At 37.9% G+C, this 20,117-nt stretch overlaps 1 protein-coding gene across 21 annotated transcripts in view; it reads right to left on the reverse strand.

The window, feature by feature from the left end:
- The window catches only part of LOC105474624 (ryanodine receptor 2), a 786,480-nt gene that overhangs the window by 491,426 nt on the left and 274,937 nt on the right, over window positions 1-20,117 (reverse strand). For all 21 annotated transcript variants that reach the window (XM_071073921.1, XM_071073859.1, XM_071073912.1 and 18 more), the window contains exon 3: window positions 7,269-7,373. In XM_071073921.1, coding sequence (XP_070930022.1) covers window positions 7,269-7,373 — 105 coding nt within the window. The remainder of the gene's footprint in view (window positions 1-7,268; window positions 7,374-20,117) is intronic.

The following is a 20,117-nucleotide window of genomic DNA, read 5'->3' on the forward strand; positions in this document are numbered from 1 at the left end:
ATGCCAGGATTGTTCTACACATTTTATTGTATTATTTAATTCTCACAACAAAGGGAGATGCTAGTATTTTTCCCACATTATAAATGAGAAAATTGAGGCACAGAAAGGTTAAGTAATTATGTTACTAGGAAATGAACTCAGGGAGTTTGCACTATAATCTATGAGCTTTAACCACCATGAGATAATACACAGATCTTCTTCCTCTTTTGCTCTTGCATTTATATAAAATGATCTTAGGTGCAATTACCTGCGTGAAATTGGGGCTTCAATGTTTGATAAATGTACTTTTAAAAAGTAATTTATGGGGCTTCAGTGTTTCAAAAATGTATGTTTTTAAATTTATATAGCAGTAAATTTAGTCAGTTGCTTCCCAATGCATTTTTTTTTTTTTAGTTGAGATGGAGACTTGCTCTGTTGCCCAGGCTGGAGTGCAGTGGCACGACCTGGGCTCACTGCAAACTCCACCTCCCAGGTTCAAGCGATTCTTGTGCCTCAGCCTCCCAAGTAGCTGGGATTATAGGCACGTGTCACCACACCTGGCTAATTTTTTGTGGTTTTAGTAGAGACGGGGTTTCATCATGTTGGCCAGGCTGGTCTCGAACTCCTGACCTCAAGTGATCCACATGCCTCAGCCTCCCAAAGTGCTGGGCTGACAGGTGTGAGCCACTGTGCCCAGTCCCATGCATTTTTTAATGTTCTTAGAGTACATGTCTTAAAGAGACAGGGGTTTTATAAAAAGAATGACATAAGTGTTATGTTTTATTTATTTATTTATTTATTTATTTATTTATTTATTTATTTTGAGATAGAGTCTCACTTTGTTGCCCAGGCTGGAGCACCTGCTCTCTGCAAACTCCATCTCCTGGGTTCAAGCGATTCTCCTGCTTCAGCCTCCCAAGTAGCTGGGATTACAGGTGTGCGCCACCACACCCGGCTAATTTTTGTATTTTTCATAGAGACGGGGTTTCTCCACATTGGCCAGGCTGGTCTCAAACTCCTGACCTCAGGTGATCCACCCACCTCGGCCTCCCAAAGTGCTGGGATTACAGGTGTCAGCCACTGCTCCTGGCCAACACACGTGTTTTACTCCTCCACATTCTACAGCTCCATTTTTCATAAAAGCTGGACATGTCTGAGTCTGATCTATACCTCTATTAATAATTAAGTCATTGTAATATTTTGTACTTTGAAGACAGTACATAATTTGGAAATTTCTTATAAAACAAGCCATTTTACTAAACTGAAACATAAAAATCATTTTAAGAATATCTCTGGACATGTTTTGGATTGTCTTCCTGACAAGCATTATTTTCTGTTAAAATTTTTTTTTTTTTTTTGAGATGGAGTCTTGCTGTCGCCCAGGCTGGAGTGCAGTGGCACCATCTCGGCTCACTGCAAGCTCCACCTCCCGGGTTCACATCATTCTCCTGCCTCAGCCTCCTGAGTAGCTGGGACTACAGGTACCCGCCACCATGCCCGGCTAATTTTTTGTATTTTTTAGTAGAGATGGGGTTTCACCGTGTTAACCAGGATAGTCTCGATCTCCTGACCTCATGATCCACCTGCCTCGGCCTCCCAAAGTGCTGGGATTACAGGCGTGAGCCACCGTGCCCAGCCTATTTTCTATTAAAATTTTAAGGAATTGCCTACTGAGCTCAAATTGTTCCTTGGAAAAAATTTTGAAACTATTTTTCTATTAATAGTTTTAATATTACTTCTAATTGTTTTGGAAATGATTCTAAAAAGTGCCATGAAAATTTAAAGGAATAACAAGTTCCACATACACAATTCCTTCTTCATGCTAACATGATAATTATGTACACTTCTATAACATACATGAAGTTATACTATAATTGTTTTTCTATCCCTGCAGTTGTAAACTCATTGATGACCAAATGCACACTTAAATTTCTACACATAGAGCCTTTATAAGATATAATTTATCTTATAAATGTTGAAAAACTTAACACTAAATGATTAGAATTGGATTTAATATTCAATTCAATATTATTTGCTCATCACAATATTTATAACATTACATTGTGAATTTTATAGATATTCAAAGTATCATTCACAACTGACATAGTGGCAAACTACCAGTACCCATGCTCATGAGGAATATATAGCAAATGAATGAATGATCCAAATCATAATCACTTAAATCATAAATGTTAATCTATTTCTCCATCAAAGAGCAGGATGTAAGGAGAAAAGAATGGTTAATTTTAATTTTTTCTCTAGCTCAATCTACAATATTCTAATAATAAAGGGACCTAGTCAAGTGGCCATAAGCTAGAGTTGAAAAGGACAGGGTCCTACAATTCCCCCAGAAACAATTAAACTGAAAGGCAGAAAAGATACTCAATGTGTATTTTAAAATATGCCGTCCTAAACAGAACATACAAGCCATATATTGGACTCATGGCATTAAACCAAAGCAATGCCTTTTCAACAGATGGTAATTATTATAAATATTACTTGAAGAAGAATTTTCAGTAAATTTCCTGGACTCCAAAACCAAAGCCCTTTCTACTATACTATGTCACCTCTAACTTGGTATCTGTGCTCATAGGAGATAAAATCCTTAAATTAAATTAGGCATGACAAATAAAATTGTATGAGAGAAAAGTGTCTATCATAATTCTGTGAATTAGATAAAAGGAACAGCCAAAAGCACAATATCACCTAAATTATGAAACTTTATTAACTACAAAACACATGGAAATAAGCAAATGCTATCATCAACTCTCTATTCTAACACTGTCGTGGCATCATTAAATTGGCAAACTACATGTGCCAGAATTGGTTAGGATACTGGGGTCGAGGGGAGGAAGTGGGGATTTTGGACTGGCTATGTCCCAGAGAAGGAAGAAAGCCATCAAGGCCAGAGAAAAGGCAGTCAGGAATTAGCAACAGTCCAACCCAGGGAGTTTAAAAGTATACAAAAAAGAATAAGTAAAACAATAACAACATGTACCATCATTTAATCATTACTAAGCCTTGATGATAAAGTTATCCTTCCCAAAGCCACAGAGCTAACTATGGCAGAACTGGTATTCTCAAGCAGTTCTCTACGACAACAAAGCCCGTTTTTAACCCTAAGCTATATCATCCATACGCAAAACAGATCTGGAGAGCAAGAAGAGCAATACAGAGCTAGACTTGCAAGTGACATTATCCAGAACCACAGTAAACCCAGTGGGGGAAACAGAAAGAACAGCAGAAGCAAGAATGTGCATAGGCAGATGCCCAGAGAAAACAGGGCCGAAGAGACAGGTGCTGCTCAACAGACACCTTCTCCTTCTCATTGCCTGTGTACTGTCTCCATCCTCAAGATCTGAAAGGTTCTGTGGGCAACTACTGACATAAACAGGTCTTGGCCTATTTACCACTGACATGATTTTAATAAGAATAAAAGCTAAATGATAGTCAATGTAATTATATAGATATTGGATCTAGGTCTCTCTTTTAATATATATGTATGTACTTTTTTTAATTAAACAGACATTTTAAGAAAATCCACTTAGATGAAATCCTTCAGAATGATTTTGATGCCACAAAAATATGAGTTATTTTACTAATAGTCACAATAAGCAACTTTTTAGGGAACCAAAACTTCGTAGATTAGGTAATATTTTCTCCCATTTCATCTTACACACCTCTTCTTCTGTTATCATAATGTTCATGATTTACTTTGTCACAAATGACATTGGGAGTTTTCTAAGTTTCCTTAACCATTTTATGAAAACCACGTATTTATTGGTGATCCAAGAATACTAGCAAAATGGTCCTTAACCACAGAAAACAAAGCCATGATACTAAATGGAAAATTTTTCCTTATCATCAAGTGTGTCTGTATTGCTATGTGCATATGATAACATTTTAGACATGAAACAGTATAAGTATTATTTACTGAATTACATAAGAAATTAAAGAATTATTAAATAAAAAAGAACAAGGCTTTGTAAAGAAAGCTGACTTTGAAAGAGTTGGGAATCAGGGAACACAAGGTTCTTTTTGATTCACTGTTCATCTGAAAGGAAAGAAATGATTTCATGAAAATTCGCATTACCTTCCTGGCACACTTCATCCTAGAAAAAGTGGCTCTTCGTTTAAGCAAACTGCATATGATTTATTAACCTGGATACAGTAATTTGACTGATAACAGGATTCCCCATGAGAGTTCCATAATAAGCATAAAGGAGACATTATCAGGCACTAGAAAAGATGATATTTGGAGTACAGAAGACTTGGTTCCTACAAGTGCCAGCAGCATCCATTGGCCACATATCCATGGATCACATATCATCAGACATGATATTTAGCTGGTGTGCACTCGTATGAATAAAATGGTTAAGTGGAGAATATCTATCCTTCTTGGTAAACAGTTGCTGCCCCAAGGCCCCACAGTGCTCCCTAACCCTGACCACCCCAGGGGTCCTCCAGGATACCCCCCATTGCTCAGGCTACCTCCAAATCCATAAATACAATAGAGACCTCCAGAACCCTTCCTCCAACGCTGTGGCTGGGGCTGTGCTAGTTAACCGGCATCACCTGTGGCAAGCTAGGAATGAGTATCATTTCTGGGTGTAATCAAAAATACTCAGCAGTATGACAGAAACTTTCATCTTTCCCTAACATACAGTAACCTGTTGAGCTATTTGACACTGATTTCTTTCTAAAAGTTACTAGTAACCAGAAATAGGTTTCAGCTTCATGCAAAGTGTTTCTTCCTTGTAGCAGTTTTTTCTCAAATTAAACTTCCTAATTCATGTCTTTTTTTATTTTTTATTTATTTATTTTTTTAATGAGACAGAGTCTCACTCTGTCGCCCAGGCTGGAGTGCAGTGGTGCTATCTCGGCTCACTGCAAGCTCCGCCTCCTGGTTCAAGTGATTCTCCTGCCTCAGCTTCCCGAGTAGCTGGGACTACAGGCACCTGCCACCGCGCCTGGCTAATTTTTTGTATTTTTAGTAGAGACTGGGTTTCACCATGTTAGCTAGGAGGGTCTCGATCTCCTGACCTCGTGATCCGCCCGCCTCCACCTCCTAAAGTTCTGGGATTACAGGCGTGAGCCACAGCGCCCGGCCCCTAATTCGTGTCTTATGGTAACTATACTGTGCTTTATAAAATAGTGTTCAACACATCACACAAATTACTACTTTATCTGTGATAGAGACATTCTAGAGAGTGAACAATTCAAAACTAAATTCAGCTAAATAAAAATATTTGAAGAGATCCAGAAATTCTAACTAATAAATGTCTTGAAAACATAAATCCTAGAAGCTGGGTACAGTGGGATGCACCTGTAATCCTAGATATTCCAGAGACTGAGGCAGGAGGATTGCTTGAGCTCAGGAGCTCAAGACCAACCTGGGCAATACAGCAAGACCCCATCTCAAGAAAAACCATAAATCCTAAAACAGTATTTCAAATTACTTCCTCTATTCCAAGAAACTTTAGAGTTTGCCTAGCCCAACGTCATGATTTGAAGAAGACAAAAGATCTTCTCAAAGTTGTTAAATTTAAAAAACACAACTTAGCAATATAAAAATTAAATTTATGGCATGTTAGTTCTAAGTTGTTATCTATAAAGACAGATGAAATGGCAAGATGCATTTTTCTAAATGCTAATGCCAAATAAAACGATCTTTCTTTATAAAGGCTCATTTGCATATCAAAGTTGATATGACTCAGGGATGTTTAAAAATCAGGAGGGGTTATTTCAGGTAGAAATGAAACTAAATTGAGAATTGTTTTCTTTCATAATTTAAGTGTACCTGAAAAGGTTTACATGAAAGAATAAAAATTTTTAAAAGAAACTTTACATATTTTAATAATTTCAAACTTTGCTATAAGCAAAAATTGAACCCGAAAAACTAAAATACCAAGCTTTTGTAAAGTAAGCTTTTAGTCTAATTCCAAATAAAAATCACTAAAGTTTCTCTTCCCCACATAATAGTATACTGCTAAAATTTAATTTAGAACTAATGCACAAATCAAGTAAAGTCCTAAGCTGCATGACACTAAAATTTTAAAAACTACAAGGTTGATGAAAATAATGTTATAACTGATGACTCATTTCTATGGATAATCATTTATGTATTACCATTTTTTAATCTTTTTACTCATCCAGACCAGAGTAATGATTAACAACAGCAACATATAGATCAATAATGGCAAAATAAAATTTTCAGTTTTATCTCTGGAAATACTATACTTTATTAAACAATGCACTGCAGTAATTACAATACCAAAAAATAAAAACTAAAAAAACCTGGAAACAAAAATTTGACCATTAATCCTCCTGCTTAATTCTAAACTGTAATAAATTGGTCAAGACTGGGTAACAGCCCAGATATCCGTCACAGCAAGTCTCATTGAAAATAAAATAACCAAATAGGCTTTGAAAGAAAAATACTTGCATTAGGAAACCACATAACAATTTCAGGGCCGGGCGCGGTGGCTCACACCTGTAATCCCAGCACTTTGGGAGGCCGAGGTAGGTGGATCACGAGGTCAGGAGATCAAGACCATCCTGGCTAACACGGTGAAACCCTGTCTCTACTAAAAATACAAAAAATTAGCCGGGTGTGGTGGCAGGAGCCTGTAGTCCCAGCTACTCGGGAGGCTGAGGCAGGAGAATGGCATGAACCCAGGAGGCAGAGCTTGCAGTGAGCCGAGATTGCACCACTGCACTCCAGCCTGGGCAAGAGAGCAAGACTCCATCTCAGAAAAGAAAAAAAATCAATTTTCAGAGGAAAAGGATTAGCTGTTTTTAAAATTACAATAGACTAAAGCCATATCACCAAAATTTGGTTACTTAAAATATATAACAGTGCCATGAAATTTTACTTTCCATGAAAAAGCTCAGAACATAGTCACATAGTGAGAGACATTTGAAAATGAAATAAAGGTTAATGACAAATAGCCATGCATAAAGCGATGAGTTAAAATAATAACAATAACAGCTCTGAAAATGGAAGAAAACATAGAAATGCTCAAAGAAAGGTTGGTTTTAAACCACAGACATAAGCACGAGGTCTAGTGACACAGATCACATCAAGCTTGGATTTTTTTTTTTTTTTTAGTTTTCAAGATACCACAAATATGCTGGATAAAGCAGAAAGTCATTCCTAAGGAAATTCCAACTGACAGGCATCGACTTATTTCAGCAAAAAGAAACTCTCTGACACCTGTGAAAGAAATTGTTCGTATAGTAGCTGAGCTCATTAAAATACTACAAGTCTACATAAATTGGGTACTTGCCCCTTCTGATTTCTCCACGGTGTTAGCCAGCATCTCCTGCAGGGCCCGGACAGAGAGGGACTGCTCCAGCACAAAGGTGCAGATGGAGAGGTCTGGGGGCACATTCTGCACAGAAAGAGGAAGAGCCGTCAGCAGTGTCATCTTCATCAAGCATCCAGACCCAGCTTACCTTAGGAGGCTCCAGTTTCTTTCATAGAAAGAGTATTTGTCAACTTTCTACTGCAAGTTCCCCAGTCATCAAGAAACACTGTCATTACTCCTCACGTTTAATACATTTTAAAAACCACAGATAGCGGCCAGGCACAGTGGCTCACGCCTGTAATCCCAGCACTCTGGGAGGCCGAGGTGGGTGGATCACCTGACGTCAGGAGTTCGAGATCAGCCTGACCAACATGGTGAAACTCCATCTCTACTAAAAATACAAAAATTAGCTGGACGCAGTGGCACGAGCCTGTAATCCCAGCTACTCAGGAGGCTGAGGCTGGAGAACAGTTTGAACCCAGGAGGCAGAGGCTGCAGTGAGCTGAGATCACACCACTGCCCCCCAGACCTGGCGACAGAGCGAGACTCCGTCTCAAAAAACAACAACAACAACAAAAAAACCACAGATAGCAACAGCTGCCATTTGCTGAGCAACAATAACAGCTCTGAAAATGTAAGGAGACACAGCTTACTCTGATATGCATTGCCCCGGGAGCTTTATCTATAACTCCTGCGGTCGTCTATAGTAAGGACTGTTACTATGTCTTGTGTGAACAGGATAAACAGAGAAGTTAGGTTCCTTTTCCAAAGTCACAGAGTTATAAAATTTTCACGCTAAGGATTAAAATCCAGATTTCTCTGATTCTTATGCATTCATTTCTAACTTACCATTCAGTCTGCTGATAAAAAAAATTAAAGAACAGAAAAATAGCACTTTTCTCAAATTAATATTAAAGATAAGCAAATATAAAACTGAATTAGTATAAAATATTCACAGACACAGGTTTCTCCTTATCCACAAGACAGCGATTACTTTGTTTTATTCAACTTGGATGCTATATTTTGCCTCTAACTTGGTCCTGTTCTGTGTGTATGTATTTTGCTTTATTTTTTCATCCTCCATTCGTTTTCTTTTCTCTTTCTCTTAAACTTCTATCTCAATCAATACAGCACAAATTCTCAAAATCTCAACTCAGGAGGTGAAGGAACGAGGATAAGAACTGACTGGCTGTTCACAATTCAGGTGATGGGTGCGCTAAAAGCCCAGACTTACCACTACACAATATATGCATGTAGGAGAGCTATACTTGTATTTCCCATATATTAATCTACATAAATTTTTTTTTTTTTTTGAGATGGAGTCTCACTATGTTGCCCAGGCTGGAGTGCAATAGCGCGATCTCGGCTCACTGCAACCTCCACCTCCTGGAGTCAAGCAATTCTTCTGCCTCAGTCTCCCAAGTAGCTGTGACTACAGGCACCCACCACCACGCCCAGCTAATTTTTGTATTTTTAGTAGAGACGGGATTTCACCATGTTAGCCAGGATGATCTCCATCTCTTGACCTCATGATCCTCCCGCCTTGGCCTCCCAAGGTGCTGGGATTACAGGCATGAGTCACCGTGCCAGGACTTAATTTTTTTTAAATAGAAAAAAAAAGGCACATGGCTGTAGTCCCAACTATTCAGAGGGCTGAGGCAAGAGGAATATGCTTGGGCCCAGGAGTCTGAGGCTGCCGAAAGCCATGGTCACACCACTGTACGCAAACCTGAGTGACAGAGCAAGACCCTGTTCTCAAAAAATAAAAATTACATCGAAAAAAGGGAAGAAAATTCAGTTGGGGTGGTTAAATTGTGAGTGCATTTCTTTCTTGTGGTTCAATTTATGGAAATGTTTTCCAATAAATAATAATAAATAATGAAAAAGAACTGGTTGGTGGCTTAGAGAGAACCGTTTAAGTTATTAAGCATGTATGCTTTTGCTTAGATAAGCGGGCTCCAGTATGCAGTCCAACCAGGCACAAGCAAATGTTCAATGGAGGATCTTTATATCAGAAGAACATTACAAATATATTAAACATAACGTGTAAGCAAGTTATGCCTTCTTCATAAAAAGAACATTGGGAGGATCAATTTGACAAGCTGATGCAATGCATCAAAATTACAATTGACACTGTTTGAAATTTGTATTAAATGGAACCACTGCCACTGGAATGATTTTCCATCACAGCATAAAATGCTGCTTTATGGTTACAAGGAAAAATTAAGTACTAGAGTTCTAAAATTAAAGTTAAAATTATTTTATGGATAAATGATGCCCACAATAAGGCCACAAAGTTTACTCAGACCCCACAAACCCCACCGGTTCCCAAGTGTTGTTCTGTTTTGTTTGTTTGTTTGGTTTTTTTTTTTTAATAAAATTTCCTTTTCTGGCTTCTGCCATCCTCCTATCATGGGCTCCTGTTTACCCAACCCAATCACTTTCCATTCCTGCTCAGACAATCTCAGCCAGCAGAGTCCTCTCAAATGTGGCAAGGCTAACTGCTTTTACACTCTGCAGCTGGTCAGACAAGGGCTTGCTTTCTAAAATCCCCATATAAAAGTTCAAAGGCTAGGAAAAGGACTCTCTTCTACTGTGGAATTTAGGAATACATGCTCTTAAATTTAATTTTTAAAGTTCTAACCGTACTAATTATAGTCTCTCCTCTTGAGATCAAGACAAATGCTAATGTAAAACAAAACTGTTAATGTAAGCATTTATTTCATTTATATCCATTTAAAATGTGAGGGTTTATACTCTGGCACTGCTGAAAGGGCACTATGTTATTAAATGGTGTGCTGGTGAACTGACTTGAAAAACAGTGCCTTGATGTGTCGCATTTGACCATTTCTGTGGTGTAAATACTCCAATCATTGCTGATGTCAAAGTAGCAAAGTTTACAAATTGGCTTACAAAAATCCAAAATATCTAACAATCAACTCTTGGCAGTTTGTAAGAGCTGTTTCCAGCATGCCATTAGACTGATTTCAGACCAATATTCATTAATTGCTTTAGAATCAGCATATCCTAATAGTTAAGAGCATGGATTCTATACACAGACCACCTAAGCAAAAATACTGGCTTCATTACCTACTAACTGTTAACTTTTATAATCTTTAGTTTCCTTCCCCCAAAAATATTGGATAATAATTATACCCTTCTCATAGGGTTGTTATGAACAAATGAAATAATATATGTAGAGAGCTTATCCCAGTGTCAAGAACATAAAAAGAACTTAAAGTAAGTGAGCTATCGTCATTAGTTTTGCATACTGTAATTCCTCTCCATTTCTGGAAATTACGAAGCACCGCTCATTTCTTAAAATCAGTTCTCACATGGATTCTACTCTGTACAAATAGTGTTTGAAAACACAAATCTATAATTATGCACCTGTTCATAACATCCAAAATGTTCCAGTATTGTCAAGAAAAGACACTTTCTGGTAACACTTAAAAGTTTATATTCTGGGTGCATTTAAATTGTTTCATGCCTCACTTAGATCAAAACGTTAAAGTAAGGATTGCTGTAATATCTCACGTTATTTTAAAGAACCTTGAAAACCACATGGGTTTCAAATGAATTAATCCTGTCAAATGAATTTTATTTTTCCACAGAGTAATGAGCCTGCTACAGCTATTTTTTCAGATAGTGGGAGTTAGCATAAATAAACACGCCAACAATCTTCAAAGGCAATTCTCTGTCTCTTACAAACGCCACCCATTTTGCTCTGAGTCATCTTCACTATGCTTTCTCTTTCTCTTTGCACCCAGCTCCCCCTACACACACAAATGTAATAGAAAAGCTGAGACAGTAAAAACTAAAAATAAAAAAATAACTTTTACCTTTCAGGAAAACTTAAAACAATACACATCAGAGATTTATAGTGTTGTCAGTTTTGCTCTAAAGAAAAATGGTCTAGTTATTTTAGGTAACAGAATCATCAGCATAATTTGGCACGTTTTACAGTCAACAATTAAAAGTATTTCTTCATTTAGATGTCTATTTCTTCAAACAGCATTGAAATTTGTACAGTTATACCCATGGTAGCATGCCGGGTCTTTGTTCCCACTTCCCCAAAATAAAGCAGAATCACTGGAAAATAGTTTCATACATTCATCAAAGATCAGCTTTAAAAAATGGCCCCATGTAATCCCAGCACTTTGGGAGGCCGAGGCGGGCGGATCACAAGGTCAGGAAATCGAGACCACGGTGAAACCTCGTCTCTACTAAAAATACAAAAAATATTAGCCGGGCGTGGTGGTGGCGCCTGTAGTCCCAGCTACTCAGGAGGCTGAGGCAGGAGAATGGCATGATCCCGGGAGGCGGAGCTTGCAGTGAGCCGAGATCGCGCCCCTGCACTCTAGCCTGGAGGACCAAGCGAGACTCTGTCTCAAAAACAAACAAACAAACAAACAAAAAAATGGCTCCAAACCAAAATGACTCCTAATGCCAGGAATGCAAGATAAGGTAAAACATTTTACAAACATGTGGAGTAGAGGCTCCCATTTGCAAGCATTGGCAAATTATCATCTTTTCCTTAGTCTTAATTTGTTTTTGCTCAAGTCTTATTACTGAGAAAGTTAGTTTTTAGAACTTTAACGTGAAAGAAATTTCCTTGTCCTTACTATGAGTGTCCTCCGAAATCATGAGAACTTTCATACAGTATGTCTGCATTGTAAGTGCTTCGAAATAGCCAGATCACATCAGAACACAAAATCAAAAACTGCAGTTGAGCATGGCTCTTACACATTACATATGACGTCTACCTGTAATGCAAAATTAAATCAGAGAAAGAGATTCAGTCTGTCTAAACGTCTGTGCCTGTCTATTCTACCCAGAATAGTGCCCAAAGCAAGCTGGCAGGAGGTTTGTAATACTTTTTATATGGAGACAACACCAATTTTATCAGAATATGTATACTTTGGGAAAGGTAACAGCAGCAGAGTTGTGTGCCTTTTCTTTTCTTTTCTTTTTTTTTTAATACAAACTGGTCACCATCCTCCCCTGCCTGGCAAACACTGTATAGTGTTAGAGGGGGAAAAAAAATCTCAAGAATAACCACAAAGCAGCATCTGGCTTTGCTGGCTCTGGAGAAGCTATGTAAACATCAATTAGGTTTCCAACCGAAGTATCCATTTACTATTTGGCTTCCAGAGATGTATCTGCCTAACTCACTTAAAAACCTATTGAAACATGTCATTACCTTAACTGAATAACAACCAATAATTTAGGACTATATAAGCCACATTAAGCCACCATCCTTCTTATGATTACTGTGTGAAAACTCCATACTAATAAACTATTCCATTTCACATCCTGATGCCTTTGCTTATATTTTTTTCTCCCTCAGCGTGAAGGTCCTCACCTAGGAACACTATTTCATATTTTTAAATCACACATAAAATCACACATAAAAACATTTCCTTGTAGGGAAGTCAAACAACACTGAAAAACTGAAAACTGTCTTTCCAAATTTGATGATACTCACTTTCCCTTCCTTTAGCTTTATAGTGTGCATATTTCCAGTCCTTTTTCTTTTTACTTATTTATTTATTTTTTGTTTTGTTTTTGTTTTGAGACAGAGTCATGCTCTGTTGCCCAGGCTGGAGTGTAGTGGCCTGATCTTGGCTCACTGAAGCTCCACCTCCCGGGTTCACGCCATTCTCCTGCCTCAGCCTCCCGAGTAGCTGGAACTGCAGGTGCCCGCCACCACACCTGGCTGTATTTTTAGTAGAAACGGGGTTTCATTGTATTAGCCAGGATGGTCTCGCTCTCCTGACCTCGTGATCCACCTGCCTCAGCCTCCGAAAGTGCTGGGATTACAGGCATGAGCCACCGCGCACGGTCTATTTCCAGTCCTTTTTCTATGCATGTACATGTATACATATGCAATGTATTCATAGCAGTAGAAGCATTCATAGCATATAGAAATATATATATTAGCTTTTTCCATTAATGGGTTCACTCTATATAAATTACCATTTTTAAATTTACTGATATATCCTGGAGATCACTGTCTGCCAGTAAAGATGTATCTACTTCATCAGCATGACTGCTACAGAATCTAGATACACCATACTCCTGCTGAAGATGAATCCACGTGTTCTGCCATGCAACACTGTTATTCAGCTTGGATCCCACTCCACCTCACGACCACCACCACCACCGCCACCTGCAGCCCTAATACAATGACTTACACAAAGAAATGTTTGATGTTTGATGAACTAACCTCAAATTATGATTTCATCTATTTCTGGAAAATAAAACGGATGCACATTCACTATAGGGATATAGGCCGTTAGAGCCCTAATGACAAATCTGCTTTTGGTTTGGCTGTTGTGTTAACCCTAGGTTTCCAGCACAAAAGCAAACAAGTTAATTACGCTTTTCACACTGCCTTTCAATTGGGCTCCAAGTGACCTTTGGCATGACACAGGTATCTCAAAATGTATCTTGCGAATTAATGATGTAGTAAATGTTGACAGTTTGACAGCACAGAAAAGGGTAAATCCCTGCACCAGGAACGTGGAATTCAGATCTGATGGGTAACTAGCCAAGATACCTCAGGGGAGTCGGGCTGAGCTTCCCTACCTATGAAGTGGAAAAATACTTATCCTACTTCAAAGAGATCAAAGAAAGAAGAAAATCAATGCATGATAACATGGACAATGCCAATAAGTTATAATTTTATCTGCCTAAATTAAGAAAACCCTAAATCAGATTGAGAGCTCAGAATCAGAGAGATATAAATTAAGAGAAAAGCTGTTCTTCCACCAAGAGATGTGAAAACAGTCCACTTTAAAACAGAGCAGATGGTCTGAAGTTGAGGCAGGTTTGTTTTTGCTTAGGCGCCCATCTGCTGCATGGCCTTCAGGAAGGCACTGTAACTGTTGAGGGTCGACTTCTCCCCAAATGATGGAGATATCAAACTCTATCTCCTCCAAAAGATAAAGTGGTGGTGGTTGTTTTAATTTACCAACTAGAGACATGAACCAGGCAAAATGTCACTTACCAGATGGGGAATAATATCCTTTAAAATGTTTGTATATTCTTCAGTGCAAAAAAACAAAAACAAAAAACAAAAAAACCATGGTGTTGTATCCCATTGACTTGTAGGAAATCCTGCAGAAAGGAAGTACCAGGCAAGATTAAAAAAAAAAATCTTCGTTCACTTTTTCTTCTTGACATTGCTTCAAAACCCCAATCATAACATTACACCATATTCCCAGTTTGGAAATATTATTTCCAGAGCTTTACACTTTGGGCTGTTCATAGTTCTGGGTAGTTTTTCTCATCATGTTCTTTTTCCCTTCATCCCACTTTGCACCAGAGGTTAACATTATTGCCTCCAAGAAGGAAAGATTTTTCCTGTGTCAACTCATTCTTTCAGGTCAGCTTTCTGAAAGACAAGGCTAAATGCCATCCTAACCAATGAAGCTAATGTCTCTGGGTTTCCCCAGGTCTTAAATCCTTTGAATCTTCAGAAACACTCAAGTCATTCCCTTGGAATTCTTGACAACAGAAAGGTCCAGGTGGGAGAGGATATAATAGCAGGTTTAAATGAGTGGTAATTAGCAGTACATTGCTGCTACAAAGAGCCACAGCTGTGCCAACTTAGCAGTTAATTATGAAAATCCCTAGTGAATTGGTGGCGTCCCATATGGTTTGCTCAGTGTTCATTTTGCTCCTTGACATGCATCTTTCATAATACAACATCCTTTAAGTAGATAGGCCAATTCATCTGATTTTTACAATTATTTTAAAATTCAAATGACTCCGATGGGTCAGTACAAAACTAGAAGGTACACTCATTTGATGAACCATGGCATAATACCTCTCTACTTCTAACGCTGGCTCAGGTCAAATCAGTTCACACGTATCTTGAGAGGGAGCCATTGTTGATGAGAATACAATTACATGGAACTTTGCAAGCAAAACACTCAAGGACAAAGCAGAAAAGAGACTTCTACTGCTACGATTTGAGCCTCAAGACACTACGTCTAAGTATCTTGAAAGTCATATATGCAACCTAATGGTTCATCTGATGTAGGCTCCTGCCTCTCAACATTGCTAATTCAAACTCATTTCAGGCAGACTGGTTTCTATCTTTTCATTCACGATTAAAAAAAAAAAAAATCACAGTCTCAATAAAAGCTCCACATACCAACTCTCTGGAAAACAAGTATCCCGAACAAGTATATCAGAATTATGTTTTGAAAAGTGGAGGGTTGAGAAATCTACTATTTGAACAGTTATGGAGTCTTACTACTAAATTCAGAGAGTTTAGAGATGTTCGAATAAATGTATGAATGAATGGACGAATATCACACCACAGAACAAATAAATAAATGGAAATATTTGAACCACTGTTGCAGTTCCTCTAGTCACAAATTACTTTGGAGCAAATTTTCATTCTTTACTCAAAAGAGGTTTTTTTAAAAAATTAACACTACACACACACACGTGTGTGTGTGTTTATTACATATGTAGGATGTATCTCATCCTACATGTTAGCATATTCATGATCACAAGGATCAGCAATAACTAAGACAAAAATAATGTATGGCCTAAGTATTTGCTAGTCACAAATACTTGTTATTTGCAGTAATATCTCAGCTTTGCCTGCAGGATCTCAGTGGACCACAGATTGAACACACTTGACAGAGCCTTCAGTGAAAATTTCTGATGAGCGACAGTGTTGTCTCTAGGGAGTTCTGTGACAGGGATATTTTGTAGAATCCATTCATAGGTTTCTTGCCTGAAATAGTATCTGGGACAAAAAATCTCTTTTCCAGTAACCAGGTCAACTTAATTGTCTGCAATATGACCTTTGCCACAACAGTCATAGTCCCTTGCCTCATACCTTCCTTGAAGAAGGAAAAATAATTCACACTAACATATAGATGAGGGCAACCAACAGATTCTGACTTACCTAGAGTTTCACAAAAAGTCAAAAGGTGAAGAGAAAAGTGAAGACAGAAAGTATGGCTTCCACAATTAAAGTTGTGTAGGTGATAAGATGATGTCTTCGAATTCAATTAATTATGTCATATAGTGCAGGTTCATTCAGGCATAACCATACAAATACCAACCATCTCACTGTTTGCAGGTGTCTCATTCTGTGAAAATGAGCTGGATTAATTTCATCTAAATTAATTTGAAATGGCAAGAGCTCTAAATTAATTACTCAGTATCAGTTTGAACAAATCAAGCTGCAATTAACTCAGTAACATTGAAACTGTCCTTATAAAATTAATAAAATTAAATTGCTAGGTTTTCAATAAAAGCATACACTTTGAGTATAAGAATAGGTAAGCATTAACCAGCCTGCCCTATAGCCTGCTTCCTTAAAGGTACTTACTGCTTAAATATCATGTAGCCCCTGTCATAAGGTCCTTATTTCTGTAGATAACATCCTTAACATTAAGAAACCTCATGCTTCCCATGTTGAGATATTTTCCAGATCCTGTATTCCACTGACACCAGCCAGTCTGAAGACCCCCTCTAAAGAACTTCCTCCATGTAACAATACAGTTTATGACTTCATCCCCAATGCCCTAACTATTCAGCAGCCCTCAGCTCCTCAGCCCTCTACCTACCAAAATTCCCTTAAAAATCCTAGTCCAATATCCCTCTGGGAAGAGGATTTGAGGTTCCCTCCCTCCTTCTCTGCTGCAACACTCACTGTTTCTGTGTACTGGTCTGTTATCACTCAGTGACATCAAACCTGGTGATCCTCTACCAACATCCTTGGCTCACTTTCCTAAGCTGTGTTTAAAGCACATAAATGCTAGTCATATAAGTATATCGGAATCATGTTCCGGGAAGTTGGGCTCCAAGTTAAGAAATTTATTATTTAAAAAATAATGAAGTATAATAAAAACTAGAAACTCCAAGCAGATTCAGACCGAGACATTCAACACCCTGGAATTCTTGCCAGGAATTATACTAGCATGAAATTCCCATGCAGTTTCAAGAATATTTAAAAAAGTAGAGACAATTATACAAGTAATAATAGCTGTATCCCTTTTTAAGGGTCCTCTTTGTGCTAGGTCCTAATTCTCATCATGAAATAAGTATTATTATCACCACTTTAGAAATGAGTAACCAGTGAATCAGAAAACTGAGTGACATGCCCTAAGCCAGAAACTATTAAAAGACCTATCTGCTTAGCCTACAACTCAAATCATACTGTCTTCCTCAAGGTCATATCAGCCTGCCTCCCAGTTGTTTTCTTTTATTGCCCCGTCCATTTGTGGTAAAATTTGTGGTTGATAATAAAAAAAAAAAAACTAAATGCTACAGTGAGCTGCTCAAAACAAGCACACACACACACACACACACACACACACACACACACACACATACACACAAGAATGGAGTCATGAATACCCCACACTCCATGACTTTGGCCTAAGGGCCATTTCAGAAGCTGGTAGCCTCATATGAGCTCCTCTGGGAATGTACTAGCAGAAGCAAAAGTGCTGGAAGGCAATAATACCGTGATCCTTTCTGGATGGATGTGTTGTAGATATATTTGGATACAGAGGGCTTTCCTTTGCTGACTGCAGGTGAGTCACCACTTCCATAGGAGATATGATATTTTCTGGTTGAAGAATCTTAACGATAGAGTTATATATGGTGTAATTAAAACAACAAGGTCAGGGTATATACCTTAGGATATGAGGCCCAGGAAGGCTATAAGGAATTGAAACTAGAGCTGTATTTGTGAGATGTGACTCTGACTTAACAGCAGGTGATCTGGAGATACTTCAGAGTCCTACTAATCCTTATAGACAATAAACCTATAGCTGAAGCTAATGGAACACAAAAAATAGAGTAGCCAAAAATCCATCTCACTTAACACATAATTTGGCTCTGAAGGAGTTTATAGGTAATACAAACAAATCAAATAATATTTTTGAAAGATAACTCTAGAAGCTGAGTACCTGATAAGATACAGCCATAACATAATACTTTTTTATGTTGAAGGATCAATTCAGGATAGATAAAAATATTTATAAGCTGCATTTTTAAAATAAATTATATGCACCTCCCCCCATGACCAAGTGAGAAGGTTGGCAAATCTTCTCCTTAAAAAGCCAGCTGGATAAAATTGACAAAAATAACACTTTCAGAGCTGTGGAAATTAACCAAAGGCATACAAAAATATAAGAAACTTTTATGCTTAAAAACTGCCACAATTTGGGTAAGAACAGTAAATCTATGGTGTTCTTTCCTGGGGCTACTCCCATCTCCCCACGGCTCAGCTAATGTGGAGGTTCTACCATGTCATGGCATGGGCTAGCTGTTAAGACCAGTAACTGTGCCAGCTTGTCAAAGGGAACTCACTTGATTTGGAGCAGATGCCATTCACACTGCACCATCTATGAAAGTGACACACCCCAGGGAGGTCCAACAGATCTGCTAGCACACACCTGGTGATTCTCTACCAACTCTAACTCAGTATATTTTTGACTGAAGTTGCACATGCACAAGAAAGACACCTAGGAACCAGCAGGAAGTAAATCTTGGTAGACTTGAAAATGACCTGAACTTCTTATACATTTCCCTGTCCACGCACAAGTCGGCCGGTAGAGGACTAAAAACTTACTCCTCAAAGTGTCTGAGCACAATCTCTGTACCATGTTTGCCTAAACTCTAAGCTATGAAGGAACAGGGAAGTCCCTAGAAAGCTAGTCTTAAAATAAAAACAAGAATAATTTTTTTAAACATTAAGCAATGACATTATTGGTCACACAGACATGTCACAGACTCAGCTCAGACAATTTACTAAACAAAGAAAACACAAACAAAACCCAGCAACAACCACCTTCAGTAGAGACATAAAAGAATTCACGGTTGTTATGTTATCTAAAATGTCCAGTTTTAACAAAAAATTATGATACCAACAATAAAAACCCAGAAAAATGTAACCCATCCTGTGGGGAAAACATAGTCTTGAGAAACTCTCTGAGTGTCTTGACAATGGCATTTAGCAGGCAAAGGCTTCAGGGCACCTATTATGTTTAAAGAACTAAAGGAAAGCATGCTTAAAAAATTAAAGTATGGAAACAATGAATCAACAAATAGAAATTATCAAAAAGGATGTAAAAATTACAGAAACAAACCAAATGGAAATTCTGTATTTGAATACAATAGTAAATATACGAAAGAGGTTCAATTGCAGATTGAAGAAGAATCAGTGATAGATTATCAGAAATTATTCAATCTGAAGTACAAAGAAAAAAATCATTGACAAAAAAATGCACAGAGCCTCAGAAACCAATGGGATGATGACAAGTACATCAATATACGTATAATGGGAGTCTCAGAAGACTAGGAGAGAAAGAAGTGGTCAGAAAAATGCATTTAAAGAAATAATGAATGGCCCCAAACTTCCAAATTTGATGAAAAATATTAGTTTACGTATCTAAGTAGCACAACAAACCTTAAGTAGGATAAATACAAAGAGATCCGCACCCAGACACACTGCAGTCAAATTGTTTGCATGACAGTCAAAGACAAAAATAGAAGCATTTAAAGCAGTAAGAGAAAAACAATACACATCGCATCAAATGGATATATGATTAATGGCTGACTTTTCATCTGACAAAAAAGAAGACAGAAGGCAGGGAGATGACCAAGAACCAAAAGAAAAAAAATCTTTCAATCAAGAATCTCATATCCCATCTTTCAAAAGACAAAGGCAAAATAGACATTTTCAGAAAAACAAAGACTGAGAATTTGTTCCTAGCACAGTTAAATACAAAAGGAAGTACTGACGGAGCTTCCTTCAATTCCAAAGAAATAAATCAAAAATGTCAG

This window comes from Macaca nemestrina, chromosome 1 (genome assembly GCF_043159975.1).
Source record: "Macaca nemestrina isolate mMacNem1 chromosome 1, mMacNem.hap1, whole genome shotgun sequence".
Classification (NCBI taxonomy): domain Eukaryota; kingdom Metazoa; phylum Chordata; class Mammalia; order Primates; family Cercopithecidae; genus Macaca; species Macaca nemestrina.